Here is a 20028-nt window from a genome sequence, read left to right on the forward strand (position 1 = left end):
TTAACATACTGTTTACTTGTTAACAGGCTATCATGCTGGACTCTGCCTTTGCTCACTTACCTCAGCACCAAGCCTCTCTGGATCCCCGTCTTCATCTTCTCTGTCAAGTGCTCGACGTTGGACTGAAGCAGTGCAGAAAAATCCTCACATTAGCTGTGAGAAGTCTGAAGTATCCTAGAGTATTCCTCCTCTATCTCTAACCTGCACGAACTTTCAGAGCTGCAGACTGAGCGCTCATTCCTCTGCTGTGTCTCAGGGACAGAGCGCTGCAGTGTGCTCTGGTGACCAGGAGGTGGCTCACATCCTACTGATTTTCTGTCCACTTAGAGGAGTTGTCGCCATTCACTCCGACCAATGTAGGCTACAGCTTGAACATTGTGGGAAGGGTATTGATGAGCACTCATTACACAAAATCAACACGATCTTTTGTTTATACTGTGTGTGCTCTTTGCAACACACGGGTAAATATCAACATCACCTCGTTTCACAATGTAGCATATCCGTAACGTTCATGGCATTAAATAATACTTTCATTTTGATGACATTGGTCTGGTCTTAGAAGGAGACTGCATATTTTCTCCATAATCTGAGGGGATCTATAACTTTTGTGTACCTGAAAACAGCAATGTGTCTCTCGGACAATAAAAACGGGCACATCAACAACTCTCTACTGGTGTTGAGTAGACCTCCTCAAACCATAATGTGATGTGTCTAGATCAGAGCTTAACACTCCTGGAATTATGATGCTCTCCACCTATTAATAACTGCCTTATCTACGTACTGTATCTGGGTCACCTGAGCACTCCTAAAATAGAGGCCCCGTTGTGCTGAGGGAGGAGAGAGTGATTGGCAGGGGAACAGTGGGTTATCTGCCTTGTTCAGGGGCAGAATGACAGATTTTTACCTTGTCAGCTCAGGGATTCAATCCAGCAACCTTTCGGTTACTGGCCCAACACTAGGCTACCTGCCGCCCCATCCTTTACAGTGCACCACTTTTGACCAAGGTCAAAAGGGCTCAAAAGTAGTGCACAATAAAGGGAATACAAACATTGCTGTCAAGGATGCTCGTTCCTTGGAGTGTAATTGTACTGTACAGCACTGTATAAATAGGACAATGTAACCTTTGACAGCCACATGGAGATTGTTCTCCATACTAAAAAAACTGCTTCAACTTAGAAAGTTGTCACAGCTGCACATGTATCCACTGAGGAATGAACTATGATGTAAACATTTACATTTGTAACAATGTACTGTATACTGTGTAGAACTAGGTTTCCAAAATTCCCCTGGTTTTCCATAAATCATGGTTGGAGGTTTCCGAATGTCCTGATTCCGAGAATCCTCCAACCGGGATTTCTATAAAAACTGCGATTTTTGGGAAAGTTGGCGGAATTTTGCAACCCTTTGTAAAACAATGGTCCTGACCTGAAGGTCTCTGATGTCGAAAGGTTCCTCATAGATGTAGACAGTGTCAGCCCCCGCAGCCAGCCCCCCGACACTGGCCAGGTACCCACAGTACCCCCCCATGGTCTCAATGATGAACACACGCCGCTTGGTCCCACTGGCAGACTGCTTGATGCGGTCACATGTCTGACACACACACACACACACATACATAGATGCTCATAGTCAGATCAAATAGACACACTTCTGCATCCCAAATGGCACACTATTCTCTATGTAGTGCACTACAGGGAATAGGGTGCCATTTGGGACACAACGACTGTAAGGTTATCAATAGCTTGCAGACAATGTTATTTTGTTAGGTAGTAGGTACATACAAAAATGCTTTCTATACAGTAGGTATCAAATGCTCACACAATTGCCCAAAACATGCTCCATGTCACAATATAATACGATCGTAAAATACAAACAGTATTGCAAGATTTACCAGGATGCAGTCTGATAAAGAATTCTTCCATAACACTAAAGCAGAAAACAGTCAGTAAAGGGAAGAGTAATTCTAACTATTAAAGTATGCATGTTGTAAGTGCACAGAAATGGGCTTGTGTACAGTGTGCTTGTATAAGTCTGTGTAAATGTGGGAGACATTGTGGGAAATGTCTGTGTCTGTTGTCGGTCTATATTCCCAAGTACATTTGTGCATTCTTCTTTTCCACAATGTCAACTAGGGTCTGTCCAATAAGAGAATTCTTGACTAAACTATTTTTGTATTTTAGCTAATACAATGCTCATGAGTATACTTGAAGATCTCTAGGAAAGCATACCACATAATAATACAAATCAAGTGATGGTTGATAACTTCAATAGTACGGTATAATTTCACCCCTTATTGAAAGCTGTGAGTTCTTGCCTGAGTGCTAGTCTGTTTGTGCTCTCATGCCAACTCCCTGTCATGCTTGTCTTGACAATGACAGCAATAGAGTTGGCAAGAGCACAAACAGATCTGGGACCAGACTATGTGAGTTCTACCTTACCTCCACAATGGCATTGAGGGAAGTGTCTGCCCCGATACTCAGATCAGTACCGGGCACATTGTTACTAATGGTGGCAGGCAGCACACACATCGGGATGCAAAAGTCCTCATGGCTGGTCCGGGCCTCATAGAGCTGCAGCAGACACTCAAAAGCCTGGAGGTGGTGCGGCACAAACGTGTTAGACCACTAGAGGGGGCACTCTCAGACTCAAAGAGAAATCCTACTTCATTTTACCCCGACTATGGGCGTTGTCTCAAATGGCACCCTATTCTCTATGCAGTGCACTATTGGGACCATGGGACCCTGGTCAAAAGTAGTGCACTATAAAAGGAATAGGCTCTCATTTGGGAGGCAGAACCTCCTGTTACCCTACTAGGGCCTGATCTAGAAAATGCAGTGTCTGTGTATCCTGAGGGTGGCTATCTCCGTGTGATAGGGGGGTTGGCTTGGCATCCCATTGGTAAAGAAGAGAAGGGTGGGGTTGGTTGGTCACCCTGGCTGGCAGACAGACAGAAGTGTTGACGTGGAAATAACAGTAGACTCAGACTGTCACGATGCAGCCTGGCGACACTGCACTTGGCCTCACGACGTGAGGGAATGTTTGAACGCGAGTGGAAAAATGCTGGCTGTTATTCGTGAGGTACACTACCGATGCAGACAGTGTTCAAAACAAGATGGAGGTCTGGCCTGGTTCAAGACAACAATTAGATAGCCTAATACTGTTCTATGACACATTCAATCTCCATTTTTCACTATTAGCAATAGATTCTCAGTAAACACAAAATAAGATACTGTGTTTGTTCACAACAAGTAGGTTACTTAAGTGAATTCACTTCCTTCTCCAATACAGTAGTGACTATTCAAATGCTTTTCAGATGCTTAGTGAAAATCTAGTTTTGGTTGATGATGGAATTAAAATCAACTAGTAAAAATATCTAAATGTTACTACTACTACTACTAGTTCTCCTTCATTAAATACCCTTCCCTTGAAAACATCTACCTCATCCAACTGGCTTGTAGACAAATGTATAGCAGGATAGGAGTGTTGTAAAGATAGCAGGATAGGAGTGCTGTAGAGATAGCAGGACAGGAGTGCTGTAGAGATAGCAGGACAGGAGTGCTGTAGAGATAGCAGGACAGGAGTGTTGTAGAGATAGCAGGATAGGAGTGTTGTAAAGATAGCAGGATAGGAGTGTTGTAAAGATAGCAGGATAGGAGTGTTGTAAAGATAGCAGGACAGGAGTGTTGTAGAGATAGCAGGATAGGAGTGTTGTAAAGATAGCAGGACAGGAGTGTTGTAGAGATAGCAGGATAGGAGTGTTGTAAAGATAGCAGGATAGGAGTGTTGTAGAGATAGCAGGATAGGAGTGTTGTAAAGATAGCAGGATAGGAGTGTTGTAAAGATAGCAGGATAGGAGTGTTGTAAAGATAGCAGGATAGGAGTGTTGTAAAGATAGCAGGATAGGAGTGTTGTAAAGATAGCAGGATAGGAGTGTTGTAAAGATAGCAGGACAGGAGTGTTGTAAAGATAGCAGGATAGGAGTGTTGTAGAGATAGCAGGATAGGAGTGCTGTAGAGATAGCAGGACAGGAGTGTTGTAAAGATAGCAGGACAGGAGTGTTGTAAAGATAGCAGGATAGGAGTGCTGTAGAGATAGCAGGATAGGAGTGTTGTAGAGATAGCAGGATAGGAGTGTTGTAAAGATAGCAGGATAGGAGTGTTGTAGAGATAGCAGGATAGGAGTGTTGTAAAGATAGCAGGACAGGAGTGTTGTAAAGATAGCAGGACAGGAGTGTTGTAGAGATAGCAGGATTAGGAGTGCTGTAGAGATAGCAGGATAGGAGTGTTGTAAAGATAGCAGGATAGGAGTGTTGTAAAGATAGCAGGATAGGAGTGTTGTAAAGATAGCAGGATAGGAGTGTTGTAAAGATAGCAGGATAGGAGTGTTGTAAAGATAGCGGGACAGGAGTGTTGTAGAGATAGCGGGATAGGAGTGTTGTAGAGATAGCAGGATAGGAGTGCTGTAGAGATAGCAGGATAGGAGTGTTGTAAAGATAGCAGGATAGGAGTGTTGTAAAGATAGCAGGATAGGAGTGCTGTAGAGATAGCAGGATAGGAGTGTTGTAAAGATAGCAGGATAGGAGTGCTGTAGAGATAGCAGGATAGGAGTGTTGTAAAGATAGCAGGATAGGAGTGTTGTAAAGATAGCAGGATAGGAGTGCTGTAGAGATAGCGGGATAGGAGTGTTGTAGAGATAGCAGGATAGGAGTGTTGTAAAGATAGCAGGATAGGAGTGTTGTAAAGATAGCAGGACAGGAGTGTTGTAGAGATAGCAGGACAGGAGTGTTGTAGAGATAGCGGGATAGGAGTGCTGTAGAGATAGCAGGATAGGAAGTGTTGTGTTAAACCAGACCAGGGACAAGTCAACTCCTTGTGTTTAGCAAACAAGCATAGAAAGGTGCAGCTGCAGGCAGAACAACGCTAGCCGCAAAAACATGCCACTGACGTCACTTCATGCAAGTATCTATCACTTACCTGGGATCTTCATTGTGATATTTACCAGCAACAGAAGCCTCAGACTGAAAGACCTCGACTTACAGGGACAGTTACCAGACACAGATTAAGCCTAGTTCTGGACTAAAAAAACATAAGGAGAATCTCCATTGAAAGTGTTTTTTAGTCTACGACAAGGCTTAAAGTGTGTCCGGGAAACTGGCCCCTAATTATATACTACTTTACCTCTGCATGGGTTGAGCTTGAATGAAAACACTGTTTTGTAATTGCTTGCTGTTTCTAATGTATACATTGTTTGCAGCTGATCAGACGATGAGTTGTCATACCTTATCTTGCTATTTCACTGTGTTTATGATTCCCTTCTAAGGCTTTTTAAACTCTACCTAACTATTTTCCTTCAGATGATATAGGAGCACATGCACACCTAGCTCAACACAAATCAGTATGGTGTGTTTGGGTTAGACCTAGTTATGTTCAGCCTGTTGTGATGCTGGTACACACACGCAAGCTGCAATCAGTGAAGTCCTTTATTCTGATTGGGTGGTAGGTGTTCTAAACACATCTGACCTCGTGACCTCTGATCCCCAGCCACACTTACATAAGTAATAGCATTTAAAGCTGTGTCTGCGCCAATGCTGATATCAGAGCCCAGTATATTGTTAGAGAATGTGGCAGGGACCATAACCATGGGGACACAGAAGTCATTATATTTCTCCCGGGCCGCGGACAGTTCTATGACTCCCAGGATGGCCTGCAGTACAGGGCAGAGCCAGAGCCAGGGCTTAAGAGCGAGGAGTTAATGTGTTTGCACAAACTGACACTCTATTCCCTATGTAGTGCACTACTTTTGACCCTGAGCCCTGGTCAAAAGTAGTGCACTGTATATGGAAAAGGGTGCCATTTGGGACACAACCATGAGTAAAGATGAGACAAGGTGGGTGGAGCCAGGGTGAGGGAGCCAGGCCTATCACAACGGACAGTGTGACTCAGACAGGAAGCACCACACAGTAACTCACACAGAGATGGGAGGGACACACAGGGAGGAGAGAGCCTAAAAGGGTTTCTTTGAACATACAGAAATATGTTCTTGATTATTATAGGAGGAAATAAAGGAGAATATTTTGTAACTTTAGATTGTGAAATTAATGAATATAACTGCGTGAAACACTTAAGAAAAAGACACAAAGACACATGAGAATAGAGTATATGTTTTAGTATCACTCAAAGATTCCAATTTTACTCATACGCTTAATGTTAATAACTTTTCGAAATTATAAAAAGTACAATATACAATTTGGTACTGCAAAATAGTGGTATAATTCTGTAATAATATTGTAAATATATTACATATAAAATGTAAATATTCACCTGTGAATGTAAAATGTACTTGATGCTGTTATGTGCTCTACATACCTCGAATCCACCGATAACAAGCAAAGCATTGATGTTATGTATCCTGATTTGTTCAGCAATCTTATCAAGATGCTTCGCTGGAAGGGTTCTAAAATTAGAAATGAAAATCCAATAATCATCTACACACTACAGTAAGTCAGTGTTGATTTTTTTCAATGGCACTCTATCGGCCCTGTTCAAAAGTGGTGCACTATATAGCGAATAGGTTGCCATTTAGGTCCCACAGACATAAACATTAGCCTACCTCTTTGTTCCCAGTATGGACCCCCCTTGGCCGGTCCAACCTGCTACATCTCCCCATGTAATCTCCTTTATCTGTGTGGAGACAAAAACAACAAAACTGTGTTTGAGAATGAGGTTTCAAATGTGTTCTGTGTAGTCTCCAAAAAGCTGTGCTAAATGTGAACATCATCATGTTCATTTCAAGGGGACACAAAACATTAGCATTTAAGCTAAATGAATGAATTACATTCTAAAAAGCAATCAAGCACATCAGATTTACAATCAACATTTATCTTGCTTGGTATGACAATATCCCCCCCCAAATTGTCACGTGTTGAATACAACAGGTGAAATGCTTACTTTACAAGTCCTTAAACAACAATGCAGAGTTGTTTTTAAAGTAAGTAAGAAAATATTTGCACAAATATTTATTTTAAATAAAAAAGAAAAAAAAGAATAATAAAGTTTCCCAATAAAATAACGATAACGAGGCCACATACCGGGAGTACGGGTACCGAGCCAATATGCGGGGGTACAGGTTAGTAGAGATTGAGGTAATATGTACATGTAGGTAGGGGATTCATAAACAGTGAGTAGCAGCAGCGTAGAAAAGGGGGTCAATGCAAATAGTCCGGGTGGCCATCTGATGAACTGTTTAGCAGTCTTATGGCTTGGAGGTAGAAGCTGTTAAGGAGCCTTTTGGACCTAGACTCGGTGCTCTGGTACTGCTTGCCGTAGGTAGCAGAGAGAACAGTCTATGACTTGGGTGGGTGGAGTCTTTGATTTTTAGGGCCTTTCTCTGACACGGCCTGGTATAGAGGTCCTGGATGGCAGGAAGCTTTGCCCCAGTGATGTACTGGGCCGTACACACTACCCCCTTGCAGTCTGATGCCGAGCAGTTGCCCTACCAAGAAATTATGACTGAAAAGGACCCGTGCAAAATCTTTACTGTCACTTGAGGGGGAATAGGCATTGTCGTGCCCTCTTCACGACTATCTTGGTGTGTTTGGAACATGATAGTTTGCTACTGATGTGGACACCAAGGAACTTGAAGCTCTCGACCAGCTCCACTACAGCCCCGTTTATGTGAATGGGGGCGTGTTCAGCCCTCCTTTTCCTGTAGTCCACGATCAGCTCCTTTGTCTTGCTCACGTTGAGGGAGAGGTTGTTGTCCTGTCACCACACTGCCAGGTCTCTGACCTCCTGCCTATAGGCTGTCTCATTGTTGTCGGTGATCAGGCCTACCACTGTTGTGTCGTTGGCAAACTTAATTATGGTGTTGGAGTCGCGCATGGCCACGCAGTCATGGGTGAACATGGAGTACAGGAGGGGACTGAGCAGGCACCCCTGAGGAGCCCCCGTGTTGAGGATCAACGTGGCAGATGTGTTGTTGCCTACCCTTACCATCTAGGGGTGGCCCGTCGGGAAGTCCAGGATCCAGTTGCAGAGGGAGGTGTTTAGTCCCAGGGTCCTTAGCTTAGTGATGTGCTTTGAGGGCAATATGGTGTTGAATGCTGAGCTGACAGCTTGTCTGTACTGCAGCACCCAGGCTATAATCTACCAACAGCCCTCTACCCACATCTTACACATCCCCCAATGTTGGCCGAGGTACAGTAGCTTTAGACAATGTCTGGATGAGCAGCCAATGCTTTTCAATCACTTATCCCTGCCTTCATGCTTTCCTCCAGTTGAACATAGACTGGCCCAGGCAGTGTTGTGAGGCCTGGGTGAGGGCACGAGATTTGGGTGAGAGAGTGACAAAGAGAGGCAGTGGGGGTGAGGCTAAGAGAGTGGGTGTGAGGGGCCTGGGAACTGGGTTAGAGGCCTGGGAACTCGGGATGAGAATGGGGTGAGAGAGAGGCCTGCATAAGAGAGAGGGGGTGAGAGTGTGGGCGAGATAGAGGCCTGCATCAGAGAGAGGGGGTGAGAGTAGGGATGAGAGAAAGGCCTGCATAAGAGAGAGGGGGTGAGAGTGTGGGCGAGATAGAGGCCTGCATTAGGAAGACGGGGTAAGAGTAGGGATGAGAGAAAGGCCTGCATAAGGGAAAAGGGGTGAGAGTGGGGGTGAGAGAGAGGCCTCCATAAGGGAGAAGGGGTGAGGGTGAGAGTAAATGGCTTACTGTAAGCTGTTTATTTCCCCACACAAGTTGTATCTGTAAAACACTGTCTGTGCCAGTGGCATGGGCACAGGGGTATAGGTGACTTATACTGATTTCACATAGGATTGTAAAAACAATCGGGCAATGTTTCTATGATCCCATTTCAAACAGCCCTATTTCTACGTCTTTCTTGTCTGCATTCCCCTTTTATATCGCCATTGCTTTAGCCGGCAAGGAGCAAGAGACATTTAACTTTGACCCTAGCTCCTAGACCCCGTTGTTGCAACAGTAGTCCTGGTAACATGAGTGACAGCTGCAAGTTGTTCTATTTCTTCCCATTCACAGCAGAAGATAGCAGCATGCCATACTTGTAAATAATTATTTTGTAATGTGTTAATTTTCCTGTTATGGTGAATAAAAAGTTGGCTACAGTTGAACTCAAAACATTGTTAGATATGTTCTCTTAATTATATGAGCTGGCTAGCCACCGCAATCATGACTAGGTCGGTCGGCGGAAATAAAAGTACAGGCTTTGTTGCCGGCAACACCTTTCAGATATAAAAGAGATGGGAAAAAAAGATGGCAGCATGCTAAAGTTGGCGGCAAAACATCTTGGTTTGAAAAGTGTATTACACTAACAAGGTCACTATAACCTATAGCTTACCTGTTTTCGCTGTCATGTTTTCATCACAGCCAACACTGTCTGATATCTTTTGATCAAATATGCAGAAGTATTCTGGTTTTGCTAGTGATTTCAAGATATAGTGTAAACACCATAACTATTTCTATGGTGTAAACAATACTAGGGGACTAATACGGTCAAAATGTGTTTGTGTTCTTATCACGTTGACCTGTTGATCATGTGGCAGTAAGGCGCTACTAACAATAACAGGAAGTAGGTGTCATAGGGGCTTGATAAGGGACAATAGTCCTCATTGGGTAAGAATGAAATGACAACAAGGTAAACAAAACAGATTTTTGTCTTAACGCCAGTACCTGTCCCTTGTAGAATCCCTCGAAGCCGTCATTAACGGCAAACATCTTGTGCCCCTCTTTGATGCCCACCCTGACGGCCGAGCGGACAGCTGCGTTCATGCCCGCCGCGGGGGCGCCCACGTTCAGCACAGCCACGTTGAAGGAGCTCTGAGGATCAACAGCACAGCCGTCACACACACGAGCATATGTGCAGACACACACACTTTTAGACAGCGAGGATGGCGACAATTCTTTTTCAATTCAGTTCATGTCAAAACACTCATTGAAGATAAATGGCACTTATCCAATTCTTGAAATAGAATTGGCCCCAACTCCAAGCCGTTGACACACATATCAACAGCAGATCTCTCTGTATACAATAGGAGCACATAGTGCTTGTTGTTCAGGAGAAATGCTGTAAAGGCTTGGCAAAGCTGCTGTCTCTGCGGAGAATGGAGCAGCATACATTGATAATCTCTAACAAGGCCTCATGCTATGGCTCCAAGATGTTACTGGCTGTTATAGGCTGCTGTTGTACTTCATTCACATAGACCACTGGCTCTGAGCTTAGGAAAATTCTGTCAATCACATGATGATCACAGTAAGATCATGGACAGATAGACCCACCGTATAATGAGTGACATCATAAGCGTTGTAATCACCTACAGTACCATTCAAAAGTTTGGGGTCACTTAGAAAGTTCCTTGTTTTTTAAAGAAAAGCACACACAAAAATAACATCAAATTGATCAGAAAAACAGTGGACATTGTTAATGTTGTAAATGACTATTGTAGCTGGAAACAGAGGCCCATTATCAGCAACCATCACTCCTGTGTTCCAATGGCACGTTGTGTTTGCTAGTCCATGTTCATCACTTTAAAGGCTAATTGATCATTAGAAAACCCTTTTGCAATTATGTTAACACAGCTGAAAACGGGCCTTCTTTAGACTAGTGGAGTATCTGGAGCATCAGCATTTGTGGGTTTGATTACAGGCTCAAAATGGCCAGAAACAAAGAACTTACTTCTGAAACTCGTCAGTCTATTCTTGTTCTGAGAAATGAAGGCTGTTCCATGCGAGAAATTGCCAAGAAACTGAAGATCTCGTACAACGCTGTGTCCTACTCCCTTCACAGAACAGAGCAAACTGGCTCTAACCAGAATAAAGAGGAGTGGGAGGCCCCGGTATACTACTGAGCAGGAGGACAAGTACATTAGAGTGTCTAGAATGAGAAACAGACGCCTCACAAGTCCTCAACTGGCAGCTTCATTAAATAGTACCCGCAAAACACCAGTCTCAACGTCAACAGTGAAAAGACGACTCCGGGATGCTGGCCTTCTAGGCAGAGTTGCAAAGAAAAAGCCATATTGCAGACTGGAAAATAAAAAGAAAAGATTAAGATGGCCAAAAGAACACAGACACTGGACAGAGGAGCTATGCCTAGAAGGCCAGCATCCTGGAGTCACCTTTTCACTGTTGACGTTGAGGCTGGTGTTTTGCGGGTACTATAGAAGCTGCCAGCCTCTTCACTGTTGACGTTGAGACTGATATCTGACAGGTATAGCTATAGTTGCAACTTGGCGTGGTCTAAGGCACTGCATCGTAGTGCCACTAGAGATTCTGGGTTCAAGTCCAGGCTCTGTCTCAGCTGGCCGTGACCGGGAGACCCATGGGGCGGTGCACAATTGGCCCAGCGTCGCCCGGGTTAGTGGAAGGTTTGGCCGGCAGGGATGTCCTTGTACCATCGCGCACTAGCGACTCTTGTGGCGGGCCAGGCACATTGCACGCTGACATGTTCGCCAGGTCTTCCTCCGACACATTGGTGCGGCTGGCTTCCGGGTTAAGTGGGCATTCTGTCAAGAAGCAAGCTTGGTTGGTTTGTGTTTCGGAGGACGCACGGCTCTCGACCTGCGCCTCTCCCAAGTCCGGGAGTTGCAGTGATATGACAAGAGTGTAACTGCCAATTGGATACCACAAAATTAGGGAGAAAAAGGTTTTAAAAAAATGTATAATAATTAAAAATAGATATAGTTGCAACTAATAGTTGGCACTTAGGAGCACTGAGCTAGAACTGTTATAGTATAGTAGGCTACAGTATAGCACATACATTAAACAGGGGCTCATCCTCCTCCTATCCCCTTAAGACGGAAGCAATTGAACAAACACTGTTACTGTCACAAAAAGAACTCTGCATGACCCACAATGCACCATAACAGGAAGTACCTGTTCCTAACGCGCAAATCTGAGAAATGCTGGAATGACACAAACGTTAGGAGGAAATAAATATGAATATCACAGTTACTTTGTGTATGTACATTATTCATTTTATCTTGGGTTATCTGAGGTTACTTACATTTGGGAGTTCAGAGTCTGCTTTGTGGTAAGAGAGGAGTTTGTAGGTGTTCAGGTTGTTTTCGAAACTCCTGCAAAATATTAATGAAACATACTGTTATTTATCCTTCTACCATTCTCCAGAAGCCTCCATTACTGAGTTGCATAAGCTTTTAAAGGCCAGTGGAAAATCAATCCCAATTCAATGAAGCTTCCAAATACAGAGATTTATGTTTATTTTACCAAAGAAATCCTATATACACAGTCAGATAATGTACCTCCCACGCAGTCTCACGGCTTCCTCAAAATTCTTCTCGTCCATGGATTTCTGGACATCTTGTGTCTAGTGAGAAAATAATTACGAATGGTAATTTGTCTCTAATCAACAGCCTACCAATTATCTTAATTCATAATATATCTATAATGTATACTGTAGGTAGAAGTACTTGGGGGTGTACAACATAAAAACACACCACTAAAATGGGGTCACTCCATATGTGTGCTTCATTTACAGTTGAGTAAAGCAATCTTGAACACACAGTGTAAGTGGCAGGCCAACAGCACTTACCATCTGAACACACTCCATGAGGGGCAGACGGACAGCCTGGTTCCCACACAGAGACACCACACAGGCCGGGGTACTGTCTGACGCCTCTAGCAGGGCCAGGACCGCCTCCACTCCCATACGACTGGCCTGGACAGACAGGTCAAAGGTTACACTGTATTTTGGGACACTGGGAAAATACTGTAACTTCAAGTTAAAGTTATAAATTGCTTAATAGTATGACATGCTCTTTAAATTATGATGACCACTCTGAAACTTTGGCTGCCTCATGGTCACTAACCAAAACAAACAAACCAGGGATATTATGCAGCTATTAGACAAGCAGCAGCACAAATGGCTGTGACTCCAACTGAAAAGTAGCGCACTATAATAGGGAATAGGGTGCCATTTGGGAAGCAATACTGAAACTGTAAGTGCCTTTTAATTATGTAATATTGGTATGTGGATGTACCACTCACTAGGATCCTGTCGAAGGCAGAGGGGGTTCCTCCTCTCTGGACGTGACCCAGGATGGTGACTCGGGTGTCAAACCCCAGACAGCTAACAACCAGCTATAGCAGGAGAGGAAGATCAGAGTGTACTTAAATAACACTGGTTACATCCCAAATGGCACCCTATTCCCTATATAATACACTGCGTTTGACCAGACAGCTCTGATCTAAAGTAGTGCATTATATAAAGAATAGTGTGTCATTTGGGACGTAACTATTGACTATTTGAAAACGTGGTATTTGAGATATGTTACATAATACACTATGTATGGCAGAAAGAGAATGAAAATAGCATGCTATTTCTCAGAAAGAAAGACAGAAGGGGAAAGCACAAGCACTGTAGACACATGCAAAACACTTCCTGTCATGTACACAGTAAGTGAGCCTCCTGTTATGCGGCAGGTCAAGGAGACACAGGATGAGCAATAGAGGGTGTGGCAGGAGCAGATTTTACAGTACCCCCCCTGACCAGGCTTATCTGGGTGTGAGGTATAGAAATCACGTAAGAGGGAGGGGTCCAGAATGTGACGGTGGTGCACTCAGCAGTGCTCCTCCGGCCCATACCCCTCCCAGTCCACTAGGTACTGCCAGCCGCAAGCCCGACCGCGTCAATCCAAAAGCCGCCGGATGGTATAGGCAGGATGGTCATCGATGAGTCGAGGGGGTGGAGGAGCTCTTGCAGGAGGAGACGGGACTGGAGCACACAGGTTTAATCAGGGATACATGGAAGGTAGGATGGATCCTGAGAGAGGCTGGGAGTTTCAGGCGCACAGCAGAGGGGTTAATGACACGGTCAATTTCAAAGGGACCAATGAATTGGGGGGACAGTTTCTTCAATGGCAGGTCCTCTGATGAGAGCCATACCTTTTGACCTGATGTGTAGATTGGGGCTGAGACCCGGCGACGGTTGGCTTGGGACTGGGTCCTGTCGGAGGCACGAAGAAGGGCAGCCCGAGCCTTCCTCCAGGTACGATGACAACAGCGCAGATGGTCCTGGTCAGAGGGGACCGCAACCTCAACCTCTTGGATGGGGAACAAGGGGAGTTAGTAACCCAGGGCACACTCGAAAGGTGACATACCTGATGAGGCGTTGGTGAGGGTGTTGTGGGCATATTCAACCCAGGTTAGCTCAGCGCTCCAGGAAGAAGGGTTAGCCGAAGTCACGCAGCGTAGGGCAGTCTCCAACTCTTGGTTGGCCCGTTCGGTCTGGCCGTTGGTCTGGGGGTGATATCCAGAAGAAAGACTGACATTGATACCAAGAGCTGAACAGAAGGATCTCCATACCTGGGAGTTGGGTCCCCAGTTGGTAACGATGTCAGTGGGAATGGCATGCAGACAAAACACATGGGATACTAGCAGGTCCACAGTCTCCCTGGAGGACGGGAGCTTTGGAGAGGGGAATGAAGTGAGTCACTTTGGAAAACCTGTCAATAATGGTGAGGATGACGGAGTTACCGTTAGATGGGGGAAGGCCAGTGATGAAGTCCAGAGTGACCAGGGGCGACTGGGTAAGGGAAGAGGGCGCAGCAGTCCGGAAGTGGGTTTAGTGGAAGTTTTGTTCCAAGCACAAACCGAGCAGGCTGAGACAAACTCCCGGACATCTCTCTCCATGGTCGGTGAACAGAAGTGCTGACGCAGGAAGGCGAGAGTCCTGTTCATACCAGGGTGACAGGTGAGGTGAGTAGAATGGCCCCACTGAAGAACAGAGCGAACACAATCTGGAACAAACAAAGCATTATTTTGACCGTTACCCGGATCAGGCTGGTTCTGCTGAGCCTGGCGGATACGGGACTAGATCTCCCTGGTGACGGTGGCAATGATGCAGGTGGATCGCTCAATGGCTTCTGCCTCGGTACCCGTGCTGTCGGTGGTGAACTGGCGGGAGATGGCATCAGGCTTGATATTCTTTGAACCGGGGCGATAAGCGAGTGTGAAATTGAATCTACCGAAGAACAAGGCCCACCTGGCTTGCCGGGAGTTCAGACGTTTGGAAGTCTGGATGTAGGACAGATTTTTATGGTCAGTCCACACAATGAAGGGGAGTACAGAGCCCTCCAGCCAGTGACGCCATTCCTCAAGAGCCAGGAGTTCACCGTTTCCGATGTCAAAATTCCTCTGCAGGTGAGAGCTTAAGGGAAAAGAATGCACATGGGTGGACCTTCTGATCAGAGGGGGAACATTGAGAAAGAACAGCACCTACCCCAGTGTCAGAGGTGTCCAACTCCACGGTGAACTGGAGTCCTGGGTTGGGCTAAGTAAGGACCAGGGCGGAGGTGAAGCGACGCTTGAGTTCCAGGAATACTGCCTCTGCCTCAGGAGTCCATTGGGATGGAGTGGAGGTGGAGGTGAGAGTGGTGCAGCCAGACGTCTGTAAAAATTTGCAAACCCCAGAAGACACTGTAGCTGCTTCAGGTTGGATGGTGCAGGCCACTCTGTGACTGCCATGACCTTGGTAGGGTCTATACGTAACTGTCCCTGTGCAATAATATAACCAAGGAAAGACACTGAAGCAGCATGGAACTCACATTTCTCAGCTTTAACAAAAAGCTTATTCTCCAACAGCCGTTGAAGAACTTGGCAAATGTGTTGATGGTGAGCCTCAGGGTCCTTGGAAAAAATCAGGATGTCATCTAAATAGACAAAAATGAAGTGTCCAATCACATCCCTCAGCACATCATTGACTAGGTTCTGGAAAACAGCAGGGGCGTTAGTTAGACCAAAAGGCATGACCAACTCCTCAAAGTGATCCAGTGGATCCCTCTCTTATGCGGACAAGGTGGTAGACATTCCGGAGGTTGAGTTTGGTAAACACCGTGGCACCATGGAGGGGGGCAAAAGCAGAGCTGATGAGTGGCAAGGGGTACTTGTTCTTTACTGTGATATTATTCAGCCCACGGAAGTCTATGCACGGCCTCAGTGACTAATCCTTCTTCACAAAGAAAAACCCAGCACCCACCAGGGAGGAAGATGGCTTGATAAGTCCTACAGCCAGAGAATCCTGGATGTACTTCTCCATAACCTCTTGCTCGGGGCGAGAGAGGTTAAATAACCGGCTACTGTGAAGAGGACCTCCAGGCTGGAGGTCAATGGGGCAGTCGTAAGGCCAATGAGGCGGGTGCTTGCTGAACACAGGAGGTAGATCGTGATACTCTGGAGGAACTGATGACAGGTCTGGAGGTTCTAGAATGAACTGGGGAACCAGTGGAGACAAAGTGACCAACCTGGCGACAGTATAGGCAGCTCCTAGCGCCGATTCGCCACTGCCTCTCCTCTGGAGAGACGGGCCCGGCCAAGCTGCATGGGTTTAGGATCAGGAAGTGCCTTGGAAAGGGATGCAGTCGGAGAAGGAGGACAAGGTGCTGAAGCAGATATTATGGTGCATGCAACCTTACCTACTCTCTCCCTCCGACGCTCATGGAGACTGTTGTTGATGCGGATGGCGAGAAAGATGAATTCATCGAGTCCATCAGGTTCATCCCTGGACACCAACTCGTCCTTGATGGTCTCAGTGAGCACATTCTGGAATGCTCCCTGAAAGGCCTCCTCATTTCAGCCGCGTTCAGCGGCGAGGGTGCGAAACTCACATGCCATCTCAGCAACACTATGGTGGCTTTGACGGAGGGACAGGAGTCGTTTAGCCGCATCCTTACCGCTGACAAGGTGGTCAAAGACTTTCTTCATCTCCTCCGTGAATCGTAGAAGAAGCAGATGGGGGACTGTCTCTCCCACACCGCTGTGGCCCTGGAAAGCGCTGCTCCATGGAGACAGCTAATCAGGAAGGAAATCGTGGCATGTTTGCTAGCATAAGATTAGGGCTGTTGCTCAAATACTAGTGAACATTATACTAAAAAGGCTCTGCAAGCTCAGAGGTTGCCATCGTAGCGCTCGGGAGTTGGAAACGGCTCCCGAGGCGGAGAAGAATGACTTGGGACTGGTTGTGAGCTCTGGGTGAAGGTCCGTCCCTGTAGGTCAGACAGGCTCTGTGAAAACTCCTTGATGTGCTCCAGAAGGACTTTCAGGGCTTGGTCATGTTGCTCGAGCAGGGCGCCTTGGCCAGAGAGAGTTTGGTGGAGAGTATGGGTTCATCTCTTTGGCCAGATCGTACTGTTACGTGGCAGGTCAAGGAGAAACAGGATGAGCAGAACAGGGCGTGGCAGGAGCAGATGTAACACCAACACTTTTGTGTCCCAAATGTCACGCTATTCTGTATATAGTGCACTACTTTTAACCAGAGTCCAATGGGTCCTGGTCAAAAGTAGTGCACTATATAGGGAATAGGGTGTCATCTTGTTCTTCTGTTCTCCCAGGTAAAATGTACTGTATAGGACTCTTACCAGCACAGAGATCCTATAAGTTCTATATGTAATTCTATGCTTACTAGGTTCTTAGGTGCGGTGACGAAGAACAAGGTGGCAATGCACAAACAGGAAGGAGTATAATTCACAGAACTTCACATCACTAAGAAAGGTCCATGAAAATACTTCAGAGTTAAAACATGTACAGCATGTTGTTAATGGGACAGAGAGAGTGAGAGATGACAATGTCCAACCAGAAGGAACCATGGAAACAAAGGAGTACTGTACCAGACCTGGGTTCAAAAACTATTTGAAATCATTTAAAATACTTAAGTTGGGCTTAATTGAGCTTGGCTGGCGCTTGGTAACAATATAATAGTCGCAAAACTGCAAACCCCACCCATCTGCCACTCAAGCAAACATTCAAAGTATTTGAAAGATTTTAAACCGGATTTGAACTCAGGCCTGCAGATGAGTACTGTACCAGTACAAGACAGCTGGGCTGGGCTGGTCTTCTCATAGCACTTACTTCCTTAATATGGTTTGTAGTGATAGGCTTGTTGTGGCAATCTATCGCTCCCTCAGCTACAATAATGATATTGAGCCGTTTCTTATCTGCACGGTTCTATAGGAATACAAACAAAGCACAGATATACAGTACATGACAGAAAAGTTTTGCATTTGGCTTGTCAAAAGCTGGACCCGGTTTATGCTGAAACAGCTGCATGCCTACCTTAGAACAAGAAAGAACAGATATGTCTACTACCTCTTCTTTCTTTCTCTATCTTTCACTGTACAGATTCCTTTCATCTGTAAAGCATGGAGCTATTCAGGCATCTGTCGGACCTGCTTTTGGTTCCCCCTTCGTTGCATATTCAGGTACTCACATCCTTGACATTATCAACAGTAATAGCCTTTCCTTGTCTGTCAATGGCTCCTTCAGCAACTATGATTATATTCAGCCTTGAACCCCTGGATCGGCTCTGGGCATTAAGAAACACACTGCATGAATGAACACTGTTGATTTTGCTTGAAGGGAATACAAGGGAATACAATACACTACAACACTTGTGATCACTAAGCAAATATGTTTATTGTTACATCTGCACATGTCAGATGTCACCTGTGCGTGTGTGTGTGTTTTACCTCAGATAGTTTCTGACACATATGTTCCTCCCAACCATCCTCAGGGGGCATCTCAGGGATCAGGACCCAGTCGGCCCCACAGGCCAGAGCACTGACGAGAGCCAGGTACCTACACACGCATACACACACGCACGCAAACACACACACATTAGAATATAATAAACTATAAATAACTACATGCAAACACAAACCCATTTGTATGTATTATGGACAAACATTTTCAAAGCAAGACCGCTGAGAGCCCATAGCTAAATTACAGCAAGGAAATACACAAGAATAAAGCAGGAAGTCAGAGCAGCAAATAAATGTAATTCCATACCCACAATGCCTTCCCATGACCTCTAGCACAAACGTCCTCTGGTGGCTGAGAGAAAGGAGAGAAGTTTGTGTAAAGGTTGAGTGTGTACAAACAACACCACTGAGCTGTAATATGTACCCTTTATTAAATTCACTGGATGCTTCCCAAATAAATAGTGCACTATATAGGGAATAGGGTGCCATTTGGGATACACTTGCTATACTGTTTCTGTCAGTACCTCTGTGCAGTAGTCATGATGGCGTCTACCACCTCTATGATTCTGTGCAGGGCAGAGTCTGTCCCGATGGTCATGTCAGTGCCACAGAAGTCGTTGTCGATGGAGCCCACCATTCCCACGATGTGCAGCTCTGAGTTGTTCTGAGCAGCCTCCTCATCAATCAGACCTTTAAACAGGATACACAAGACCACAATTTAACCCACTGCGTTTACTACTGAGTAATGTACACGCATAGGTGGAATGGCTGTATACAGGCTTTGGTATACAGACTTTGGTAATACCTAGTAATACATGTCTTACTACATATCATGTGGGAAAATACATTTTTTTGCAATTTGCGTGGGAAATGAGTGATCTAATTTAGTGATCGAGTAGATTACTGTGAACATTTGGTCCACTACATGGACTACAACGTTCAGTTACCCTGTCGAACAAGTTCTTCCAGTAGTCCGCTCCACTCCTCTCTGAAGAGGTTGGCCCCCGTGAGGCTACCGTCCCCTCCGATCACACACAGGTTGGTGATGCCACGCAGAACCAGTTGGTGGGCAGCCTTTAGACGCCCCTCGTGGCTGCGGAACTCCTTGCAGCGGGCACTGCCAATGACTGTGCCACCCTGACAGGAAAACACAACAGCTAAGAATTCAAATGAATGGATGAATGACAGTTGGAAAGATGGATTGCTGGATGGATGACAATTTCATTGATGGATAGGTTGAGGTTGGATAGATAGATGAAGGAAGATTGGGTAGATGGGTGAAGGATAGCTGGAGGGATGGATGGATAAAGGTGGATGGATGGATGTTGGATGAATGGGCAGATGACGGTTGGATGGATGGAACACAAAGCTCTAGACCAAACCAATGGATGGCATAATCTGACACAATGGAGCACTGCTGCAGTCATTGATATGCCTCATTAATTCAACCTCTCATTTAGTTTTTTTTTTGTGTTGTGTGGTGTGTTTTGTTGTTGTCATTAACTAACGGGTTCATGCAGAATCCAC

The 20028-nt window shown here is 45.5% G+C and overlaps 1 protein-coding gene across 7 annotated transcripts in view; it reads right to left on the bottom strand.

The window, feature by feature from the left end:
• Window positions 1-20028, bottom strand: part of LOC115114355 (ATP-dependent 6-phosphofructokinase, platelet type-like) — a 35168-nt gene that overhangs the window by 3081 nt on the left and 12059 nt on the right. The window contains exons 4-19 of one of the 7 annotated variants that reach the window (XM_029642516.2): window positions 19449-19638; window positions 19026-19191; window positions 18809-18853; window positions 18490-18598; window positions 18231-18326; window positions 17873-17968; window positions 13016-13108; window positions 12561-12686; window positions 12271-12335; window positions 12015-12084; window positions 9683-9829; window positions 6610-6680; window positions 6366-6453; window positions 2439-2591; window positions 1426-1590; window positions 61-122 (exon numbers count right to left, since the gene is read on the bottom strand). In XM_029642516.2, the coding sequence (XP_029498376.1) occupies window positions 61-122; window positions 1426-1590; window positions 2439-2591; window positions 6366-6453; window positions 6610-6680; window positions 9683-9829; window positions 12015-12084; window positions 12271-12335; window positions 12561-12686; window positions 13016-13108; window positions 17873-17968; window positions 18231-18326; window positions 18490-18598; window positions 18809-18853; window positions 19026-19191; window positions 19449-19638 (1742 nt within the window). Of the gene's footprint in view, window positions 1-60; window positions 123-1425; window positions 1591-2438; window positions 2592-5550; window positions 6120-6365; window positions 6454-6609; window positions 6681-9682; window positions 9830-12014; window positions 12085-12270; window positions 12336-12560; window positions 12687-13015; window positions 13109-17872; window positions 17969-18230; window positions 18327-18489; window positions 18599-18808; window positions 18854-19025; window positions 19192-19448; window positions 19639-20028 lie in introns of those variants that run through there. The other 6 variants (XM_029642521.2, XM_065013378.1, XM_029642518.2 and 3 more) reach the window with 6 other exon arrangements.

The sequence above is a fragment of the Oncorhynchus nerka genome, linkage group LG9b (genome assembly GCF_034236695.1).
Source record: "Oncorhynchus nerka isolate Pitt River linkage group LG9b, Oner_Uvic_2.0, whole genome shotgun sequence".
In the NCBI taxonomy this organism is placed as follows: domain Eukaryota; kingdom Metazoa; phylum Chordata; class Actinopteri; order Salmoniformes; family Salmonidae; genus Oncorhynchus; species Oncorhynchus nerka.